Here is a 23,218-nt window from a genome sequence, read left to right as displayed (position 1 = left end):
CAAAACGACCTCAGGGCTGGGGGTTTTTTTGGGGTTCCAGCTGCGCCAGGAGGTGGTGGTGTGCATGCGGCGCGACACGGCGCTGGAGACGGCGCTCAACGCCAAGGCCTACAAGCGCAGCAAGCGGCAGTCGCTGCGCGAGGCCCGGATCACCGAGAAGCTGGAGAAGCAGCAGAAGATCGAGCAGGAGAGGAAGCGCCGGCAGAAGCACCAGGTCGGGGCTTTCCTGGGGCAGGGAATTCCAGGGGAGTTCCCCGGGGTTTCAGGGAGTCTCACCTGGGTTGGGGGTTCGGGGGCGGTTGGCTCTGGGTGCTGGTGGGTGGTGGTGGGTGGTGGTCCAAGGTTTGGTGGTGGCTGCTGGGAGCACTCAGTGGGCCTTGGGATGACTTGATGGCTGCTGGGACCCTCTGCTGACCACTGGGACCCTCTGCTGACCACTGGGACCCTCTGCTGACCACTGGGACCCTCTGCTGACCATTGGGACCCTCTGCTGACCACTGGGACCCTCTGCTGACCATTGAGACCCTCTGCTGAGCATTGGGACCCTCTGCTGACCATTGAGACCCTCTGCTGACCATTGGGACCTTCTACTGACCACTGGGACCCTCTGCTGACCACTGGGACCCTCTGCTGACCATTGGGACCCTCTGCTGACCATTGGGACCCTCTGATGGTCATTGGGACCCTCTGCTGACCACTGGGACCATACAATGGCTGGTGGGACCCTCTGATGGTCATTGGGACCCTCTGCTGACCACTGGGACCATACAATGGCTGGTGGGACCCTCTGATGGTCATTGGGACCCTCTGCTGACCACTGGGACCCTCTGCTGACCTTTGAGACCCTCTACTGACCATTGGGACCCTCTGCTGACCACTGGGACCATACAATGGCTGGTGGGACCCTCTGATGGTCATCAGAACCCTCTACTGACCCTCAGGACCTTCTGCTGACCATTGGGACCTTTTACTGACCATTGGGACTGTCTAGTGACCATTGGGAGCATACAATGTCTTCTGGGACCCTCTACTGACCATTAGGACCCTTTACTGACCATTAGGACCTTCTGCTGACCATCAGGACTCTCTCCTGACCATCAGGACCCTCTACTGACCATCAGAACCTTCTCCTGACCATCAGGACCCTCTCCTGACCATCAGAACCCTCTCCTCACCATCAGAACCCTCTCTTGACCATCAGAACCCTCTCCTGACCATCAGAACCCTCTCCTGACCATCAGAACCCTCTCCTCACCATCAGAACCCTGTCCTGACCATCAGCACCCTCCAATCCCCATCTCTCTCCTCCGCCCAACCCCTCCCGTCTCCCCCGCTCCGCCTTCTCCCGCCATTCCCACCGCGCTGACCTCCGCGCGTCCTCCTCCTCCTCCTCGCCCGCAGGAGTACCTCAACAGCATCCTGCAGCACGCCAAGGACTTCAAGGAGTACCACCGGAGCGTCAGCGGAAAGATCCAGAAGCTCACCAAGGCCGTGGCCACCTACCACGCCAACACCGAGCGCGAGCAGAAGAAGGAGAACGAGCGCATCGAGAAGGAGAGGATGAGGAGGCTCATGGTGGGGACCCCGGGACGGACGGACGCGGTCGGGGTGGACGGATGGACAGGAGCGGGGGGGCGGTGGGCGGTCGGAGGTCCAGCAGTGGTGGCCATCGGGGCCGTGGTGGGCGGGGTCCGGTCGGTGTTTGCGGGTGGGGGCGTTGGGTGGCTCCTGAGGGGGTTTGGGGGTGGTGCTAAGGTGGGGTGGTGTCCACCTGGTGGAAGGGTTGGAGGAGGGACCTGGGGTGGTTGGAGGGGTGGGAAGTGTCCAGTGGTTGGGTAGATGGGATGGTCAGATGGATGGACAGGATGAGGATGAGGATGAGGAGGGTTCCCATGGGTTCCTGAGCTGTTCTTCGGATGAAGATGAGGATGAGGATGAGGATGAGGATGAGGATGAGGATGGTTCCCATGGGTTCCTGAGCTGTTCTTCAGCTGAGGATGAGGATGAGGATGGTTCCCATGGGTTCCTGAGCTGTTCTTCAGATGAAGATGGATGAGGATGAGGATGAGGATGAGGATGAGGATGGTTCCCATGGGTTTCTGAGCTGTTCTGAGGATGAGGATGAGGAAGGTTCCTGAGCTCTTTCTCCCTCTGAGGATGAGGAGGGTTCCTGAGGTGTTCTTCTGCTGAGGATGAGGATGAGGAGGGTTCCCATGGGTTCCTGAGCCGTTTTGCCCCCAAAGATGAGGATGAGGATGAGGATGAGGATGAGGAGGGTTCCCATGGGTTCCTGATCTCTTTATCCCCCTGGGCAGGCCGAGGATGAGGATGAGGATGAGGATGGTTCCTGAGCTGCTCTTCAGCTGAGGATGAGGATGAGGAGGGTTCTTGATCTCTCTCTCCCCGCAAGGATGAGGAAGGGGATGGGGATGAGGATGGGGATGAGGATGAAGATGAGGATGAGGAGGGTTCCCATGGGTTCCTGATCTCTCTCTCTCCCCACAAGCAGGCCAAGGATGAGGAAGGGGAAGGGGATGAGGATGATGATGAGGATGAGGATAATGATGATGATGAGGATGAGGATGAGGACGGTCCCTGACCTCTTTCTGCCCCCGAACAGGCCGAGGATGAGGAAGGGGATGGGGATGAGGCTGGGGATGAGGATGAGGATGAGGATGGGGATGGGGATGAGGATGAGGATGATGATGATGACGATGATGGTGAAGATGAGGATGAGGACGGTCCCTGACGTCTTTCTGCCCCCGAACAGGCCGAGGATGAGGAAGGGGATGGGGATGAGGCTGATGATGAGGATGAGGATGATGATTAGGATGAGGATGAGGATGAGGATGAGGATGAGGACGGTCCTTGACCTCTTTCTGCCCCCGAACAGGCCGAGGATGAGGAAGGGGATGGGGATGAGGCTGAGGATGGGGATGGGGATGAGGCTGAGGATGGGGATGAGGATGAGGATGATGATGAGGATGAGGATGAGGATGAGGACGGTCCCTGACCTCTTTCTGCCCCCGGACAGGCCGAGGATGAGGAAGGCTACCGCAAGCTCATCGACCAGAAGAAGGACAAGCGCCTGGCCTACCTGCTGCAGCAGACCGACGAATACGTGGCCAACCTGACCGAGCTGGTGAGGCAGCACAAGGCGGCCCAGGTGGCCAAGGAGAAGAAGAAGAAGAAGAAGAAGAAGGTGGGACAAGGGGAGGAAGGCCAGGAGGGTGTTTGGAGGCAGTGCCAGGGCTGGGCTGCCCAGGCTGACTTCATCTCCTTCCTCCTCCTCCTCTTCTTCGTTTCTCTCTTTCCTTCCTTTCTTCTCTTTGTCTCTTTTTCCTTTTCTTCCTTCCCATGTTTTGTCTCCTTCCATTTTTTCTTCTCCTTCCCATCCTTTTTTCCTTCTTCTTCCTCTTCCTTTTCTTCTCCTTCCTCCTCCTCCTCTCCTCCCCTTTTTTCTTCTTCCTCTTCCTTTTCTTCTTCTTCTTCCTCTTCCTTTTCTTCTTCTTCCTTTTCTCCTCTACTTCTCTCCTTCCTGCCCTTCACATCCTTCCATTTTTTCTTCTCCTTCCTGTCCTTCTTCTTCCTCTTCATTTTCCTCTCCTTCCTCCTCCTCCTCTCTTCTCCTTCTCCTTCTCCTTCTTCTTCTTCTCCTTCATCTCCTTCATCTCCTTCTCCTTCTCCTCCTCCTCCTTCTCCTCCTCCTCCTCTTCCTCCTCCTCCTCTTCCTCCTTCTTCTCCTTCTCCTTCTTCTCCTTCTCCTCCTCCTTCATCTCCTTCATCTCCTTCATCTCCTTCTTCTCCTCCTTCTTTATCTCCTTCTTCTCCTTCTCCTCCTCCTCCTCCTCCTCTTCCTCCTCCTTCTCCTTCTTCTTCTCCTTCATCTCCTTCTTTTCCTTCTCCTCCATCTTCTTCCTCTTCTTCCTTATCTCCTCTCATTTTCTTCCTTCCCACTCTTCATCTCCTTCCCTTTTTTCTTCTCCTCCCTCTTCCTTTTCTTCCTCTCCTCCCTCTTCCTCCTCCTCCCGTTGTCCCCGCAGAAGGCAGAGAACGCCGAGGGTCAGGCTCCAGCCATCGGCCCCGATGGGGAGGTGAGTCCGGGACCATCCCAATCCTGGGGGAATTCTGGGGCTTTTTTAGGGAATTTTGGACAATTCCCAATTCCCAATCCCAGCCCCTGGATGAGACCAGCCAGATGAGCGACCTCCCAGTGAAGGTGATCCACGTGGAGAGCGGCAAAATCCTGACGGGAACCGACGCGCCCAAGGCCGGGCAGCTGGAGGCCTGGCTGGAGATGAACCCGGGGTAAACTGGGAGCACTGGGAGCACTGGGAATGGTGGGAATGGTCCCTGGGGGGACTGGGAATACTGGGAATGGACCCTGGTGGGGCTGGGAGGCCTGGCTGGAGATGAACCCGGGGTAAACTGGGAGCACTGGGAATACTGGAAGCACTGGGAATACTGGGAATGGACCCTGGTGGGGCTGGGAGGCCTGGCTGGAGATGAACCCGGGGTAAACTGGGAGCACTGGGAGCACTGGGAATGGTGGGAATGGTCCCTGGGGGGACTGGGAATACTGGGAATGGACCCTGGTGGGGCTGGGAGGCCTGGCTGGAGATGAACCCGGGGTAAACTGGGAGCACTGGGAATACTGGAAGCACTGGGAATACTGGGAATGGACCCTGGTGGGGCTGGGAGGCCTGGCTGGAGATGAACCCGGGGTAAACTGGGAGCACTGGGAGCACTGGGAATGGTGGGAATGGTCCCTGGGGGGACTGGGAATACTGGGAATGGACCCTGGGAGCACTGGGAGGCCTGGCTGGAGATGAACCCGGGGTAAACTGGGAGCACTGGGAGCACTGGGAATGGTCCCTGGGAACACTGGGAGCACTGGGAATTCCAGAGCCAATTCCATGTTTTGGAAAATTCCCATTTTTCCCCCGCCAGGTACGAGGTGGCTCCGCGCTCCGACAGCGAGGAGAGCGGCTCCGAGGAGGAGGAGGAGGTGAGGAAGGCAGAATTGGAAAATAAAATGATATTTTAATTAACTCCGCCCCCATAACCTCAGCGTTCCCCAATAAATTTTGGAATCTTTTTTTCCCTTTTTGAACCGAAATTTCATTTTTTTGTCCCCAGGAGGAAGAGGAGGAGCAGCCCCAGCCGGCCCAGCCCGCGCTGCCCGTGGAGGAGAAGAAGAAAATTCCAGACCCCGACAGCGACGACGTCTCGGAGGTGGACGCCCGGCACATCATCGAGTGAGCCTTCCTCCCCCCTTCCTCTTCCTCTCCTTCCTCTTCTTCCTCTTCCTCCCTCCTTCCTTTTCTTCTTCTCTTCCTCTCCTTCCTCTTCTTTTTCTTCCTTCCTCTTCCTTTTCTTCCTCTTCTTCCTCTTCTTCCTCTTCTTCCTCTTCTTCCTCTTCTTCCTCTTCTTCCTCTTCTTCTTCTCCTCCTCCTTCTCCTTCTTCTTCCTTTTCTTCCTCTTCTTTCTCTTCTTCCTCTTCTTCTCCTCCTTCTCCTCCTCCTCCTTCTCCTTCTTCTTCCTTTTCTTCCTCTTCTTTCTTTTCTTCCTCTTCTTTCTTTTCTTCTCCTTCCATTCCCTGGTGGTCCATGACCCTTTATCCCATTTTTCTCCCATTTTATCCCATTCCCCCCATTTTCCCCCATTTTCCCCCATTTTCAAGTGCTCCTTGACCCTTTTCCCATTTCCCCCCCATTTTATCCCAATTTTCCCCATTTTTCCCATTCCCAGGTGGTCCCTGTCCCTTTATCCCATTTTTCTCCCATTTTATCCCAATTTTCCCCATTTTCCCCCATTTTCCCCCATTTTCCCCCATTCCCGGGTGGTCCCTGTCCCTTTCTCCCGGTTTTTCACCCCGTTTTTCCGGGCAGGAACGCCAAGCAGGACGTGGACGACGAGTACGGCGTGTCCCAGGCGCTGGCGCGGGGTCTCCAGTCCTACTACGCCGTGGCCCACGCCGTCACCGAGCGCGTGGACAAGCAGTCGGCCCTGATGGTCAACGGCGTCCTCAAGCAGTACCAGGTGTGGAGATGTGGGGAGAAAAGGGTGGGATCTGGAGAGGGATGGAGATCTGAGGTGGGATCTGGAGAGGGATGGAGATCTGAGGTGGGATCTGGAGATGGATGGAGATCTGAGGTGGGATCTGGAGATGGATGGAGATCTGAGGTGGGATCTGGAGAGGGATGGAGATCTGAGGTGGGATCTGGAGCTGGATGAAGATCTGAGGTGGGACAATGGGATTGAGGAGCTGGATGAAGATCTGAGGTGGGATCTGGAGATGGATGGAGATCTGAGGTGGGATCTGGAGAGGGATGAAGATCTGAGGTGGGATCTGGATAGGGATGGAGATCTGAGGTGAGACAATGGGATTGAGGAGCTGGATGCAATGTGGGATGAAGATCTGAGGTGGGACAATGGGATCTGGGGCTGGATGAAGATCTGAGGTGGGATCTGGAGATGGATGGAGATCTGAGGTGGGATCTGGAGATGGATGGAGATCTGAGGTGGGATCTGGAGATGGATGGAGATCTGAGGTGGGACAATGGGATTGAGGAGCTGGATGAAGATCTGAGGTGGGATCTGGAGCTGGGTGGGGATCTGAGGTGGGATCTGGAGCTGGATGGAGATCTGAGGTGGGATCTGGAGCTGGGTGGGGATCTGAGGTGGGATCTGGATCTCCATTCCCACAGATCAAAGGCCTGGAGTGGTTGGTGTCCCTCTACAACAACAACCTCAACGGGATCTTGGCTGACGAGATGGGCCTGGGCAAGACCATCCAGACCATCGCCCTCATCACGTACCTGATGGAGCACAAGAGGATCAACGGCCCCTTCCTCATCATCGTCCCGCTCTCGTGAGTGCCTGGAGAACCCCAAAATTCCCACCCTTGTTCCATGCGGAGAACCAAAATTCCCCAAAATTCCCCAAAATTCCCAAAATTCCCACCTTTTTTTTCCGTCTGTCTTTCCCCACAGGACTTTGTCCAACTGGGCCTACGAGTTCGACAAGTGGGCTCCGTCCGTGGTCAAGGTCTCCTACAAGGTGAGGACCAAATTCCTTGGGTTTCAGTTCCTTGGATTCCGTTTTCCTGGATTCCATCTCCATCCCAAGCTTCCGTTTTTCTCTTCCTGCTCTGGAGGACTTGGGGTCCCAGCTCCAAATCCACGAAAATCCACAAAAAATCCAATTTTGGCTCCTTCCTCACCAGCAGGAGACCCCAAAACCTCCTGACCTTTTTGGATACCGCCCCATTTTTCTGGGAATTCCAAATCCAGAAGGATTGGAGCTCCAAATCCACAAAAATCCATGAAAATCCACGAAAGTCCCCCAAAATCCCATTTTTGCTCGTTCCTCACCAGCAGGAGACCCCAAAACCTCCTGACCTTTTTGGATACCACCCCATTTTTCTGGGAATTCCAAATCCAGAAGGATTGGAGCTCCAAATCCACAAAAAAATCACGAAAATCCATGAATCTCCACAAAAATCAACAAAAATCCACAAAACCCCACAAAAATTCCATTTTTGCTCGTTCCTCACCAGCAGGAAACCCCAAAACCTCCTGACCTTTTTGGATACCCCCCATTTTTCTGGGAATTCCAAATCCAGAAGGATTGGAGCTCCAAATCCACAAAAAAATCATGAAAATCCATGAATCTCCACAAAAATCCACAAAACCCCACGAAAATCCCATTTTTGCTCCTTCCTCACCAGCAGGAGACCCCAAAACCTCCTCACCTTTTTGGATACCACCCCATTTTTCTGGGAATTCCAAATCCAGAAGGATTGGAGCTCCAAATCCACAAAAATCCATGAAAATCCATGAAAGTCCCCCAAAATCCCATTTTTGCTCGTTCCTCACCAGCAGGAGACCCCAAAACCTCCTGACCTTTTTGGATACCACCCCATTTTTCTGGGAATTCCAAATCCAGAAGGATTGGAGCTCCAAATCCACAAAAATCAACAAAAATCCATGAAAATCCACAAAACCCCACAAAAATCCCATTTTTGCTCCTTCCTCACCAGCATGAGACCCCAAAACCTCCTGACCTTTTTGGAAAACCCCCCCATTTTTCTGGGAATTTTGACATTCCTGGTTGGAATTGTCCCCTCAGGGCTCTCCGGCCGCGCGCCGCGCCTTCGTCCCGCAGCTCCGGAGCGGAAAATTCAACGTTCTCCTCACCACCTACGAGTACATCATCAAGGACAAGCACATCCTGGCCAAGGTGAGCCCTTCTTCATCCAAAAGTTTTTCCCAATTTTTGTTTTTTTCCCATGCTCAAGTTTTCGGGAAAGATGAAATTTTTGATAAATTCTGATATTTATGATTGGCAGAAAGTTCTCCAGAGCGTAGAAGCTGAAAATGGAATAGAGGTGGAAGGAAGTAGGAGAATAATTGGGGTCTAAATTTGGGTTCTCAGCTTCTTATTTCTTTTTTTTTTTTTAGTTTCTTCCTTATTTTTTGAGTTTCTTGCTTATTTTTTGAGTTTCTTCCTTATTTTTTGAGTTCCTTTCTTATTTTATCCACTTTGTCTTAGTCACCTCCATGAATTCCAGAAGGTTGGGTTGAATTGGGTTGAATTCCAGAAGGTCCTGAGAAAATTCTTCTAAAATTCTTCTTAAATTCTGCTAAATTTCTTCCAAAATTCTTCTAAAATTCTGCTAAAATTCTTCTAAAATTCTTCCAAAATTCTTCTAAAATTCTGCCAAAATTCTTCTGAAACCATTTCTGGCTGGTGCCCACCTGAGATGTTCTCCTCCATTCCTCCTGTCCCCCCCCAGATCCGTTGGAAGTACATGATCGTGGACGAAGGCCACCGCATGAAGAACCACCACTGCAAGCTCACCCAGGTCCTCAACACCCACTACGTGGCCCCGCGCCGGCTTCTCCTCACCGGGACCCCCCTGCAGAACAAACTCCCGGAGCTCTGGGCCCTCCTCAACTTCCTCCTGCCCACCATCTTCAAGAGCTGCAGCACCTTCGAGCAGTGGTTCAACGCGCCCTTCGCCATGACCGGGGAGAAGGTGCTGGAAAAAAAGGAGTGGGGGGGGGGGACAGGGAGATGGTGCTGGAGGTGCTGGAGGTGGGTTTGAGGTTGGCGGTGATGGATCTGGAGGGGGTTGGGAGTGTTCCTGGAGCTCTGGGAGGTGGAGCAGTGTCTGGAATGGATCTGGAGAAGTTTGGGATGGTTCTGGAGCTCTGGGAGGTGGAGCAGTGTCTGGAATGGACCTGGAGATGTTGGAAGTGTCCCTGGAGCTGTGGGTCTGTGTCTGGAATGGACCTGGAGAAGTTGGGGATGGTTCTGGAGCTCTGGGAGGTGGATCAGTGTCTTTGATGGATCTGGAGATGTTGGATCAGTGTCTAATGGATCTGGAGAAGGTGGGGATGGTTCTGGAGCTCTGGGAGGTGGATCAGTGTCTGGAATGGATCTGGAGAAGGTGGGGATGGTTCTGGAACTGTGGGAGAGGTGGATCAGTGTCTTTGATGGACCTGGAGATGTTGGAAATGGCTCTGGAACTGTGGGAGAGGTGGATCAGTGTCTTTGATGGACCTGGAGAAGTTGGAAATGGCTCTGGAACTGTGGGAGAGGTGGATCAGTGTCTTTGATGGACCTGGAGAAGTTGGAAATGGCTCTGGAACTGTGGGAGAGGTGGATCAGTGTCTGGAATGGACCTGGAGAAGCTGGATCAGTGTTTTTAATGGATCTGGAGAAGCTGGAAGTGGTTCTGGAGCTCTGGAGCTCTGGGAGGTGGCGTCCCACCAGGAATTGGGGCTCAGGAGGTTCTTGGAGTATTTTGAGATGTTGGGAGGGTCCATCCACTTCCATTTCTGATGACAATCCCTGCTCCTGGTGACAATTCCAGGTGGACCTGAACGAGGAGGAGACAATCCTCATCATCCGCCGTCTCCACAAGGTGCTCCGGCCTTTCCTGCTGCGGCGCCTCAAGAAGGAGGTGGAGGCTCAGCTCCCAGAAAAGGTGACACTGGAGGGTCCCCATCCCCGGAGACCACTGGGGGGGGTCCATCCTGGGAGGTGGACGTGGAGCTTCACCCCACTCCAGAGTCATCAATGGATTGGGTTGAGCAGGTGGTTGGGTTGGGTTGGGTTGAACCAATGGTTGGGTTGGGATGATTGGGTTGGGTTGAGCAGATGGTTGGGTTGGGTTGAGCAGATGATTGGGTTGGGTTGAGTTGGGTTGGGTTGAACCAATGGTTGGGTGAGCAGATGGTTGGGTTGAGCAGATGGTTGGGTTGGGTTGAGCAGATGGTTGAGTTGGGTTGGGTTGAACCAATGGTTGGGTGAGCAGATGGTTGGGTTGGATCCCTCTGTCCATTGCTGGCCGTGGTGCTCACAGTGATGATCCCGTTGGTTGGGTTGGGTTGGGTTGAACCAATGGTTGGATTGGGTTGTGTTGAGCAGGTGCTTGGGTTGGATTGCATTGGATTGGGCAGGTGCTTGGGTAGGGTTGAACCAATGGTTGGGTTGAAGAGGGTTGGGTTGGGTTGAGCAGGTGCTTGGGTTGGGTTGAACCAATGGTTGGGTTGAGTTGTGTGGATCAGGTGTTTGGGTTGGGTTGAACCAATGGTTGGGTTGGGTTGAGTTGTGCAGGTGCTTGGGTTGGATCCCATTGGGTTGGGCAGGTGCTTGGGTTGGGTTTAACCAATGGTTGGGTTGGGTTGTGTTGAGCAGGTGCTTGGGTTGGATCCCATTGGGTTGGGTCGAACCAATGGTTGGGTTGGGTTGGGTTGAACCAGTGGTTGGGTTGTGTTGAGTTGTGCAGGTGCTTGGGTTGGATCCCATTGGGTTGGGTCGAACCGATGGTTGTCTCCTGGCAGGTGGAGTACGTCATCAAGTGCGACATGTCGGCGCTGCAGCGCGTCCTCTACCGGCACATGCAGGCCAAGGGCGTCCTTCTTACCGACGGCTCCGAGAAGGACAAGAAGGTCTGGATTTGGCAATTTGGGAATGCTGGGCGTGGCTTGGGCTCCACTCTGGGGTTGGGTTGAACCAATGGTTGGGTTGAACCAATGGTTGGGTTGGGTTTGGTTGGGTTGGGTTGAACCAATGGTTGGGTTGGGTTGAACCAATGGTTGGGTTGGGTTGGGTTGGGTTGGGTTGGGTTTGGTTGGGTTGGGTTTGAACCAATGGTTGGGTTGGGTTGGGTTGGGTTGAACCAATGGTTGGGTTGGGTTGGGTTTGGTTGGGTTGGGTTTGGTTGGGTTGGGTTGAACCAATGGTTGGGTTGGGTTGGGTTGGGTTGAACCAATGGTTGGGTTGGGTTGGGTTGGGTTGGGTTGGGTTGAACCAATGGTTGGGTTGGGTTGAACCAATGGTTGGGTTGGGTTTGGTTGGGTTGGGTTTGGTTGGGTTGGGTTGAACCAATGGTTGGGTTGGGTTGGGTTGGGTTGGGTTGGGTTGGATTGGGTTTGGTTGGGTTGGGTTGGGTTGGGTTGGGTTGAACCAATGGTTGGGTTGGGTTTGGTTGGCTTGGCTTGAGCAGGTGGTTGGGTTGGGTTGGGTTGGGTTGGGTTGGGTTGGGTTGAACCAATGGTTGGGTTGGGTTGGGTTGGGTTGGGTTGGGTTGAACCAATGGTTGGGTTGGGTTGGGTTGGGTTTGAACCAATGGTTGGGTTGGGTTGAACCAATAGTTGGGTTGGGTTTGGTTGGGTTGAACCAATGGTTTGGTTGGCTTGGCTTGAGCAGGTTGTTGGGTTGGGTTGCGTGAAATTATTTAAATCAATTTATTTCTTAATTTTTTAATTTATTTTAATATCTCCGAGTCCCTTTCTGGGACCGTGGGACCATCAGCTCCCAGTCAATGATCCCAAACATTCCTGGGAATTCCGGACTGGTGAATAGATGGAACCCATCATTAATTTGGGTTTTTTCACCCAGCATTAATTAATTTGAGTTTTTTAACCCCACCATTAATTTGTGGTTTTTAACCCTACCATTAATTTGGGTTTTTTAACTCCACCATTAATTTGTGGTTTTTAACCCTATCATTAATTTGAGTTTTTTAACCCCACCATTAATTTGAATTTTTTAACTCCACCATTAATTTGAATTTTTTAACTCCACCATTAATTTGAGTTTTTTAATTCAAAAATTAATTTGGGTCTTTTAACCCTGGCATTAATTAATTTGGGTTTTTTTAACCCTGGCATTAATTAATTTGAATTTTTTAACCCCACTTTTAATTTGAGTTTTTTAACCCCACCGTTAATTTTATTTTTTTAATTCCGACATTAATTTGGGGTTTTTTAACCCCGGCATTAATTAATTTGTTTTTTTTAACCCCGGCATTAATTAATTTGAATTTTTTTAACCCCAGCATTAATTTGGGGGATGAATTAATGAATTTTTAACCTCCTGGATGGTTCTTGGCAGGGCAAAGGAGGCACCAAGACCTTGATGAACACCATCATGCAGCTGCGCAAGATCTGCAACCACCCCTACATGTTCCAGCACATTGAGGTGGGGCCGGGGGGCAGAAACCCAAAATGGCAAAAACCCCAAAGGGTTAAACCCAGGAGAGCCAGGGATGGACAAAAAAATGGGATAAACCCAACTGGGATAAACCCAGAGGACAGCCAGGGATGGACCAAAAAAATGGGATAAACTCAACAAAAGTGGGAAAATCCAAAATTGGGGATGAACCAAAAAAGGGATAAACTCAACGGGGGTAAAAACTGAGATGAACCAAAATCAGGGTTAAACCTAACAGGGTTAAACTCAGCAAAACTGGGATAAACCAAAATCGGGGATAATCCTAACAGGGATGAACCAAAAAAAGGGATAAACTCAACAAAAGTGGGAAAATCCAAAATCGGGGATGAACTAAAAAAGGGATAAACTCAACGGGAGTAAAAACTGAGATGAACTAAAATCAGGGTTAAACCTAACAGGGTTAAACTCAGCAAAACTGGGATAAACCAAAATCGGGGATAATCCTAACAGGGATGAACCAAAAAAAGGGATAAACTCAACAAAACTGGGAAAATCCAAAATCGGGGATGAACTAAAAAAGGGATAAACTTAACGGGGGTAAAAACTGAGATGAATTAAAATCAGGGTTAAACCCAACAAAACTGGGATAAACCAAAACCAGGGATAAACCCAACTGGGATAAACCCAACAGGGTTAAACTCAAGAGGGTTAAACCCAGAAAAACCAGGGATTAACCAAAAAAAGGATAAACCCAACTTGGATAAACCCAACAGGGTTAAACCCAACAGGGTTAAACTCAACAGGGTTAAACCCAACAAAACTGGGATAAACCAAAATCAGGGATAATCCTAACAGGGATGAACCAAAAAAAGGGATAAACCCAACTGGGATAAACCCAACAGGGTTAAACCCAACAGGGTTAAACTCAACAGGGTTAAACCCAAAAAAGCCATGGATTAACCAAAAAAAGGATAAACCCAACTTGGATAAACCCAACAGGGTTAAACCCAACAAAACTGGGATAAACCAAAACCAGGGTTAAACCCAACTGGGATAAACCAAAACCAGGGTTAAACCCAACTGGGATAAATCCAAGAGGGTTAAACCCAGGAGAGCCAGGGGTGAACAAAAAAATGGAAAAACCCAGGATAAACCCAAAAAGGGATAAACCCAAAAAGGGATAAACCCAGCAAAACTGGGAAAATCCAAAACCAGGGTTAAGCCTAACAGGGTTAAACCCAAACAGGGATAAACCCAACAGGGTTTTAAACTCAATAGGGTTAAACCCAACTGGGATAAACCCAACAGGGTTAAACCCCACAAAACTGGGATAAATAAAAACCAGGGATAACCTTAATGGGGATAAACCCAAACAGAGCTAAACCCATCAAAGATGAACCAAATCAGGCCTAACTTTCCATCCCTGTGTTTTCCACCCCAAAAAAATCCATCCTCTTCTTCCTCCCCAGCTTCCTGAGGGAACTGGGGGGCTCCTGAAGGCAGCTCCAGATTTTATTTTTTTTTTTGGGGTAATTTCTGCTGCTTTTTGTCACCATTTCTCCTCTCCGTTTCAGGAATCCTTCTCAGAGCACTTGGGGTTCACGGGCGGGATCGTGCAGGGGTGAGTGACAAATTTTTGGAATTCGTGGAATTTCGGAAATCTCTGAATTTCCAAACTCCAAACTTCCCTAAAGAGGTGGAAGATGAACCAACCCCAAATCACGAATCCCAGATGATCCCAACAGAGAAGGAAACGCCAAATTTTCGACCTCCAATCTCATTTTTTTTTTTCCCCTTCTAATTTTGGTCATTTTTATCCACCCAAGGCTGGATTTGTACCGAGCCTCTGGGAAATTTGAGCTCCTGGATCGGATCCTGCCCAAACTCAGGGCCACCAACCACAAGGTGCTGCTCTTCTGCCAGATGACCTCCTTGATGACCATCATGGAGGATTATTTCGCTTATCGTGGCTTCAAATACCTCAGGCTGGATGGTGAGTGCCCCTGGGGTGGGGTGGGGTGGGGTGGATCCACCCCCAAAATCCCCAGTTTTCCCCCCAAAATCCCAATCCACCCCCATAATCTCCAATTTTCCCAATCCACCCCCCCAAAATCTCCAATTTTCCCAATTCACCCCCCCCAAAATCTTCAATTTTCTCCCAAAATACCAATTCACCCCCAAAATCTCCAGTTTTCCCAATCCACCCCCAAAATCCCCAGTTTTCCCAATCCACCCCCCCAAAATCTCCAATTTTCCCCCCCAAAATCTCTAATTTTCCCCCAAAATCCCAATTCACCCCCAATGGATTGGGAATTGGGAAATTCCCAATTGGGAAAAAATCCCCAATATGGAAAAAAAAATTTAATTGGTCAGATTAATTAGTTAGATTAATTGGTTGGATTAATTGGGTCAGAACAGGGTGGGATTGGGACTGGGAATTCAACTGAATCCAATGGGAATCCCATTCCCCATGGAACCTTCCAGAACCTTCCAGAACCACCAATCCCAATGGGACTGGGAATGGGAATTCAATGGGAATCCCATTCCCAACGGAACCTTCCGGAACCGCCAATCCCGTTGAGATCGGGAGTGGGAATTCCATTAAATTCAATGGGGATCCTCATTCCCAATGGAACCTTCTGGAACCACCAATCCCATTGGGATTGGGAATGAGAATCCAGCTCCATCCAATGGGAATCCCATTCCCAACAGAACCTTCTGGAACCACCAATCCCAGTGGGATTTGGGAATGGGAATTCACTTCAATTCAGTGGGAATCCCATTCAAAATGGAACCTTCCAGAACCACCAATCCCAATGGGATTGGGAATGGGAATTCAATGGGAATTCAATGGGGATCCCATTCCCAACGGAACCTTCTGGAACCACCAATCCCAGTGGGATTTGGGAATGGGAATTCACTTCAATTCAGTGGGAATCCAACTCAATCCAATGGGGATCACCCATTCCCAACGGAACCTTCCGGAACCGCCAATCCCGTTGAGATCGGGAGTGGGAATTCCATTCAAAATGGAACCTTCCGGAACCTTCCGGAACCACCAATCCCAATGGGACTGGGAATGGCAATTCAATGGGAATTCAATGGGGATCCCATTCCCAACGGAACCTTCCAGAACCACCAATCCCAATGGGATTGGGAATGGGAATTCCATTAAATTCAATGGGAATCCAACTCAATCCAATGGGGATCCCCCATTCCCAATGGAACCTTCTGGAACCACCAATCCCAGTGGGATTGGGAATGGGAATTCACTTCAATTCAGTGGGAATCCCATTCCCAATGGAACCTTCCGGAACCGCCAATCCCAGTGGGATTGGGAATGGGAATCCAGCTCAATTCAATGGGAATCCCATTCCCAATGGAACCTTCCGGAACCACCAATCCCAGTGGGATTGGGAATGGGAATTCACTTCAATTCAGTGGGAATCCCATTCAAAATGGAACCTTCCGGAACCACCAATCCCATTGGGATTGGGAATGGGAATCCAGCTCAATTCAATGGGAATCCCATTCCCAACGGAACCTTCCGGAACCACCAATCCCAATGGGATTTGGAATGGGAATTCAATGGGAATTCAATGGGGATCCCATTCCCAACGGAACCTTCCGGAACCGCCAATCCCGTTGAGATCGGGAGTGCGAATTCCATTAAATTCAATGGGGGATCCAACTCAATCCAATGGGGATCCCCCCCCCCCCTTTCCCCGACGGAACCTTCCGGAACCGGTTCCGGCGCCGGCCGTGACGCCCGCGTGGGGTTGCAGGCACCACCAAGGCCGAGGACCGGGGGATGCTGCTGAAGACGTTCAACGAGCCCGGCTCCGAGTATTTCATCTTCCTGCTGAGCACGCGCGCCGGCGGCCTCGGCCTCAACCTCCAGTCGGCCGACACCGTCATCATCTTCGACAGCGACTGGAACCCCCACCAGGTAGGGCCAGGGGAGAGGGGCCTCGAGGTGGAGCCCCAAAAAAAATCAGCTCAGGAGTTGGGGGTGTTGAGAGGAAAGAGAGAGCGCAAAAGCTTGGGGTGAAACGGGGCTGAGATTGGGCGGTGGGAAAAACAGCACCAAAGTCAAGGGAAAAGGCAACTGGGCAATCCAAAACACAACTGGGCCAAAAACTGACACAAAAATTCAACCCAAAACCCAACTGGGCAATCCAAAACACAACTGGGCCAAAAACTGACACAAAAATCGACTCAAAACTCAACTGGGCAATCCAAAACTCAACTGGGCCAAAAACTGACACAAAAATCGACCCAAAACCCAACTGGGCAATCCAAAACCCAACTGGGCAATCCAAAACTCAACTGGGCCAAAAACTGACACAGAAATCGACCCAAAACTCAACTGGGCAATCCAAAACTCAACTGATCCAAAAACTGACACAAAAATTCAACCCAAAACTCAACTGACCCCAAAAACGGCACCAAAGTCAAGGCAAAAGGCAACTGGGCAATCCAAAACACAACTGGGCCAAAAACTGACACAAAAATCGACTCAAAACTCAACTGGGCAATCCAAAACCCAACTGGGCAATCCAAAACTCAACTGGGCCAAAAACTGACACAAAAATCGACTCAAAACTCAACTGGGCAATCCAAAACTCAACTGGGACAAAAACTGACACAAAAATTCAACCCAAAACCCAACTGGGCAATCCAAAACACAACTGGGCCAAAAACTGACACAAAAATCGACTCAAAACTCAACTGGGCAATCCAAAACTCAACTGGGACAAAAACTGACACAAAAATTCAACCCAAAACCCAACTGGGCAATCCAAAACACAACTGGGCCAAAAACTGACACAAAAATCGACTCAAAACTCAACTGGGCAATCCAAAACTCAACTGGGCAATCCAAAACCCAACTGACCCCAAAAACTGACCCAAAAACTGACCCAAAAACTGACCCAAAGTCCAACTGACCCCAAAAATGACACAAAAATCCCAAGCCAAAACCCAACTGATTGACCCAAAACCCAATTGACCAACCCAAAACCCAACTGACCCAAAAACTGACCCAAAAATCGACCCAAAGTCCAACTGAGCAACCCAAAACCCAACTGACCCCAAAAATGACACAAAAATCCCAAGCCAAAACCCAACTGATTGACCCAAAACTCAACTGACCCCAAAAATGACAGAAAAATCAACCCAAAACCCAACTGAGCGACCCAAAACCCAACTGACCATCCCATTTTGAGTACAAAATCAGGGATTTTGAGGGCAATAAATTGATTTTTTTCAGGGATTTTTGAGTACAAACCCAGGGATTTTGAGGGCAATAAATTGATTTTTTTCAGGGATTTTTGAGTACCAACCCAGGGATTTTGAGGGCAATAAATTGATTTTTTCAGGGATTTTTGAGGACAAAATTTGGATTTTTGAGGCCAAAATTTGGATTTTTGAGGACAAACCCAGGGATTTTCAAGCTATCACCCCCGAACCCCCTCAGGCCTCACCCCCCCATCAATTTTGAGGAGAAACCCAGGGATTTTGAGTACAAAATCAGGATTTTTGAGTCAAAACCCAGAGATTTTGAGTACAAAACCAGGCATTTTTAAGGACAAAACCAGAGATTCTGAGGACAATAAATTGATTTTTTCAGGGATTTTTGAGGAGAAAATCAGGAAATTTTTCCGCTATCACCCCCAAACCCCCTCAGGCCTCACCCCCCATCAATTCTGAGGACAATAAATGGATTTTTTGAGGGATTTTTGAGGAGAAAATCAGGAAATTTTTCCGCTATCATCCCCAAACCCCCTCAGGCCTCACCCCCCCATCAATTTTCCGCCCCATAAATTGAATTTTTCAGGGATTTTTGAGTACAAACCTTGGGATGTTTTCATCTATCACCCCCACGCCCCCTCAGGCCTCACCCCCCCATCAATTCTGGCCCCCATAAATTGATTTTTTCAGGGATTTTTGAGGCCCATAAATGGATTTTTTCAGGGATTTTTGAGGACAATAAATGGATTTTTTCAGGGATTTTTGAGGAGAAAATCAGGATTTTTGAGGAAAAAAATCAGAAATTTTTCACCTATCACCCCCAAACCCCCTCAGGCCTCACCCCCACATCTCCCCCCATGAATTCTGAGGCCCATAAATTGATTTTTTCAGGGATTTTTGAGGAGAAAATCAGGAAATTTTTCCGCTATCACCCCCAAACCCCCTCAGGCCTCACCCCCCCATCAATTCTGGGCCCCATAAATGGATTTTTTCAGGGATTTTTTTCACCTATCACCCCCACACCCCCTCAGGCCTCACCACCCCATCAATTTTCTGCCCCATAAATTGAATTTTTCAGGGATTTTTGAGGACAATAAATGGATTTTTTGAGGGATTTTTGAGGAAAAAAATCAGAATATTTTCACCTATCACCCCCATACCCCCTCAGGCCTCACCCCCCCATCAATTCTGAGGACAATAAATGGATTTTTTGAGGGATTTTTGAGGAGAAAATCAGGATTTCTGAGGAAAAAAATCAGAAATTTTTCCGCTATCACCCCCACACCCCCTCAGGCCTCACGCCCCCATCAATTCTGGCCCCCATAAATTGAATTTTTCAGGGATTTTTGAGGAAAAAAATCAGAAATTTTTCACCTATCACCCCCACATCCCCTCAGGCCTCACGCCCCCATCAATTCTGGCCCCCATAAATTGAATTTTTCAGGGATTTTTGAGGCCCATAAATGGATTTTTTCACGGATTTTTGAGGACAATAAATTGATTTTTTCAGGGATTTTTGAGGAGAAAATCAGGATTTCTGAGGAAAAAAATCAGAAATTTTTCCGCTATCACCCCCACACCCCCTCAGGCCTCACCCCCCCATCAATTCTGGCCCCCATAAATTGAATTTTTCAGGGATTTTTGAGGAAAATAATCAGAAAATTTTCACCTATCCCCCCCACACCCCCTCAGGCCTCACGCCCCCATCAATTCTGGCCCCCATAAATTGAATTTTTCAGGGATTTTTTTCACCTATCACCCCAAGCCCCCTCAGGCCTCACCCCTCCATCAGTTCTGGCCCCCATAAATTGAATTTTTCAGGGATTTTTGAGGAAAAAAATCAGAAAATTTTCACCTATCCCCCCCACACCCCCTCAGGCCTCACCCCCACATCTCCTCCCATGAATTCCGAGCCCCATAAATGGATTTTTTCAGGGATTTTTGAGGAGAAAATCAGGAAATTTTTCCGCTATCACCCCCAAACCCCCTCAGGCCTCACCCCCCATCAATTCTGAGGACAATAAATGGATTTTTTGAGGGATTTTTGAGGAGAAAATCAGAATCTTTTCCACTATCATCCCCAAACCCCCTCAGGCCTCACCCCCACATCTCCCCCCATCAATTCTGAGGACAATAAATGGATTTTTTCAGGGATTTTTGAGGAAAAAAATCAGGAAATTTTTCCGCTATCACCCCCAAACCCCCTCAGGCCTCACCCCCCATCAATTCTGAGGACAATAAATGGATTTTTTGAGGGATTTTTGAGGAGAAAATCAGAATCTTTTCCGCTATCACCCCCAAACCCCCTCAGGCCTCACCCCCACATCTCCCCCCATCAATTCTGAGTCAGGCCTCACCCCCACATCTCCCCCCATCAATTCTGAGGACAATAAATGGATTTTTTCAGGGATTTTTGAGGAGAAAATCAGGAAATTTTTCCGCTATCACCCCCAAACCCCCTCAGGCCTCACCCCCCATCAATTCTGAGGACAATAAATGGATTTTTTGAGGGATTTTTGAGGAGAAAATCAGAATCTTTTCCGCTATCACCCCCAACCCCCTCAGGCCTCACCCCCCCATCAATTCTGGCCCCCATAAATTGAATTTTTCAGGGATTTTTGAGGACAAATCTTGGGATTTTTTCACCTATCACCCCCACACCCCCTCAGGCCTCACCCCCCCATCAATTCTGAGGACAATAAATTGAATTTTTCAGGGATTTTTTTCACCTATCACCCCCACACCCCCTCAGGCCTCACGCCCCCATCAATTTTCCGTCCCATAAATTGAATTTTTCAGGGATTTTTGAGGACAAATCTTGGGATTTTTTCACCTATCACCCCCAAACCCCCTCAGGCCTCACCCCCACATCTCCCCCCATCAATTCTGAGGACAATAAATGGATTTTTTCAGGGATTTTTGAGGAAAAAAATCAGGAAATTTTTCCGCTATCACCCCCAAACCCCCTCAGGCCTCACCCCCCATCAATTCTGAGGACAATAAATGGATTTTTTGAGGGATTTTTGAGGAGAAAATCAGAATCTTTTCCGCTATCACCCCCAACCCCCTCAGGCCTCACCCCCCCATCAATTCTGGCCCCCATAAATTGAATTTTTCAGGGATTTTTGAGGACAAATCTTGGGATTTTTTCACCTATCACCCCCACACCCCCTCAGGCCTCACCCCCCCATCAATTCTGGCCCCCATAAATTGAATTTTTCAGGGATTTTTGAGGACAAATCTTGGGATTTTTTCACCTATCACCCCCACACCCCCTCAGGCCTCACGCCCCCATCAATTCTGGCCCCCGTAAATTGAATTTTTCCGGCCTCCCTGCCCCACGACCCCCAGGACCTGCAGGCCCAGGACCGCGCCCACCGCATCGGGCAGCAGAACGAGGTGCGGGTGCTGCGCCTCTGCACCGTCAACAGCGTGGAGGAGAAAATCCTGGCGGCCGCCAAGTACAAACTGAACGTGGACCAGAAGGTGATCCAGGCCGGAATGTTCGACCAGAAATCCTCCAGCCACGAGCGCAGGGCCTTCCTGCAGGCCATCCTGGAGCACGAGGAGCAGGACGAGGTACAAAGAAATGAGAATGAAATTATAATAAATGGATGTGGAGGGGGAGATTGGGGGGGTTTGGGTGGAGGGGAGGGAAAGAGGGGAAAAATGAGAATTTTTTTAGGAGTCAGGGGAAAAAAAAGGGAAAAATAAAGAGAATTTTTTAAGGTGTTTTTGGTGGAGAGGTGGGTGGGGAGGTGAGGGAAAGAGGGGGAAAAATGAGAATTTTTTTAGGAGTGAGGGAAAAAAATGAGAATTTCTTTAGGAGTCAGGAAGGAAAAAATAGAGAGAAAATTTTGGGAGTTAGAGGAAAAAAAGGAGAATTTTTTTAGGAGTGAGGAAAGAAAAATGAGAATTTGTTCGGAGTGAGGAAGGAAAAAAAATAGAGAGAATTTTGGGAGTTAGGGAAAAAATGAGAATTTTTTAGGAAAAAAAAAAGAGAATTTTTTGGGAAAAAAAATGAGAATATTTTTAGGAGTGAGGAAAGAAAAAATGAGAATTTTTTAGGAGTTGGGGAAGAAAATGAGAATTTTTTTAGGAGTGAGGAAGGAAAAAATAGAGAGAGAATTTTGGGAGTTAGGGAAAAAAAATGAGAATTTTTTAGGAGTTGGGGAAAGAAAAATGAGAATTTTTTAGGAGTCAGGGAAAAAAAAAAGAAAAAAAAAAGAGAATTTTTTAAGGTGTTTTTGGTGGAGAGGTGGGTGGGGAGGTGAGGGAAAGAGGGAAAAAATGAGAATTTTTTTAGGAGTGAGGGAAAATAAATGAGAATTTTTTAGGAGTGAGGAAGGAAAAAATAGAGAGAGAATTTTGGGAGTTAGGGAAAAAATGAGAATTTTTTAGGAGTCAGGGAAAAAAAAGGAAAAATAAAGAGAATTTTTTAAGGTGTTTTGGTGGAGAGGTGGGTGGGGAGGTGAGGGAAAGAGGGGAAAAAATGAGAATTTTTTTAGGAGTTGGAAAAATAAAATAGAGAGAATTTTGGGAGTTAGAGGAAAAAAATGAGAGTTTTTTAGGAGTCAGGAAAGAAAAAAATGAGAATTTTTTAGGAGTTGAGGAAGAAAAAAAGGAATAAAAAAGAGAATTTTTTATGGTGTTTTTAGGAGGTGGAGGAGGAAAAGTAAAAGAGGGTTTTGGGGGTTTAGGGGGAAAAATAAATGAGAATTTTTTAGGAGTGAGGAAGGAAAAAATAGAGAGTTTTGGGAGTTAGGGAATAAAAATGAGAATTTTCTTAGGAGTCAGGGAAAAAAAAGGGAAAAATAAAGAGAATTTTTTAAGGTGTTTTTGGTGGAGAGGAGGGTGGGGACGTGAGGGAAAGAGGGGAAAAAATGAGAATTTTTTTAGGAGTCAGGGAAAAAAAAGAAAAAAAGTGAATTTTTTATGGTGTTTTTAGGAGGTAGAGAAGGAAAAGTAAAAGGGAGTTTTGGGGTTAGGGGAGAAAAATGAGAATTTTTTAGGAAAAAAAAAGAGAATTTTTTAGGAGTGAGGAAGGAAAAAATAGAGAGAGAATTTTGGGAGTTAGGGAAAAAAAAGAGAAATTTTTTAGGAGTTGGGGAAAGAAAAATGAGAATTTTTTAGGAGTCAGGGAAAAAAAAGGAAAAAAAAAAGAGAATTTTTTAAGGTGTTTTTAGGAGGTAGAGGAGGAAAAGTAAAAGAGGGAGTTTGGGGGTTAGGGAGAAAAAATGAGAATTTTTTTAGGAGTTGGGGAAAAAAAAATGAGAATTTTTTAGGACTCAAAAAAAGAAGAAAAAATAGAGAATTTTGGGAGTTAGAGAAAAAAAAAGAGAATTTTTTTAGGAGTTGGAAAAATAAAATAGAGAGAATTTTGGGAGTTAGAGGAAAAAAAAATGAGAATTTTTTTAGGAGTTGGGGAAAAAAATGAGAATATTTTAGGAGTGAGGAAGGAAAAAATAGAGAATTTTGGGATTCAGGAAAAAAT

At 48.6% G+C, this 23,218-nt stretch overlaps 1 protein-coding gene across 4 annotated transcripts in view; it reads left to right on the top strand.

Moving 5' to 3' along the window:
• SMARCA4 (SWI/SNF related, matrix associated, actin dependent regulator of chromatin, subfamily a, member 4) overlaps nucleotides 1-23,218 on the top strand; it is a 56,197-nt gene that overhangs the window by 14,612 nt on the left and 18,367 nt on the right. For 3 of the 4 annotated variants that reach the window (XM_066570318.1, XM_066570316.1, XM_066570315.1), the window contains exons 9-27: nucleotides 41-214; nucleotides 1,402-1,575; nucleotides 3,035-3,202; nucleotides 4,044-4,094; nucleotides 4,178-4,308; nucleotides 4,951-5,008; nucleotides 5,140-5,258; nucleotides 5,892-6,042; nucleotides 6,711-6,874; nucleotides 6,996-7,062; nucleotides 8,134-8,244; nucleotides 8,801-9,043; nucleotides 9,884-9,997; nucleotides 10,857-10,964; nucleotides 12,412-12,498; nucleotides 14,046-14,092; nucleotides 14,298-14,464; nucleotides 16,257-16,420; nucleotides 21,076-21,303. In XM_066570318.1, the coding sequence (XP_066426415.1) occupies nucleotides 41-214; nucleotides 1,402-1,575; nucleotides 3,035-3,202; nucleotides 4,044-4,094; nucleotides 4,178-4,308; nucleotides 4,951-5,008; nucleotides 5,140-5,258; nucleotides 5,892-6,042; nucleotides 6,711-6,874; nucleotides 6,996-7,062; nucleotides 8,134-8,244; nucleotides 8,801-9,043; nucleotides 9,884-9,997; nucleotides 10,857-10,964; nucleotides 12,412-12,498; nucleotides 14,046-14,092; nucleotides 14,298-14,464; nucleotides 16,257-16,420; nucleotides 21,076-21,303 (2,526 nt within the window). The remainder of the gene's footprint in view (nucleotides 1-40; nucleotides 215-1,401; nucleotides 1,576-3,034; nucleotides 3,203-4,043; nucleotides 4,095-4,177; nucleotides 4,309-4,950; nucleotides 5,009-5,139; nucleotides 5,259-5,891; nucleotides 6,043-6,710; nucleotides 6,875-6,995; nucleotides 7,063-8,133; nucleotides 8,245-8,800; nucleotides 9,044-9,883; nucleotides 9,998-10,856; nucleotides 10,965-12,411; nucleotides 12,499-14,045; nucleotides 14,093-14,297; nucleotides 14,465-16,256; nucleotides 16,421-21,075; nucleotides 21,304-23,218) is intronic. The other variant, XM_066570317.1, reaches the window with a different exon arrangement.

The sequence above is a fragment of the Molothrus aeneus genome, unplaced genomic scaffold (genome assembly GCF_037042795.1).
Source record: "Molothrus aeneus isolate 106 unplaced genomic scaffold, BPBGC_Maene_1.0 scaffold_30, whole genome shotgun sequence".
Taxonomy (NCBI): Eukaryota; Metazoa; Chordata; class Aves; order Passeriformes; family Icteridae; genus Molothrus; species Molothrus aeneus.
Note: the sequence above shows the minus strand (reverse complement) of the source record. Positions and strands in the feature narration are given on the sequence as shown.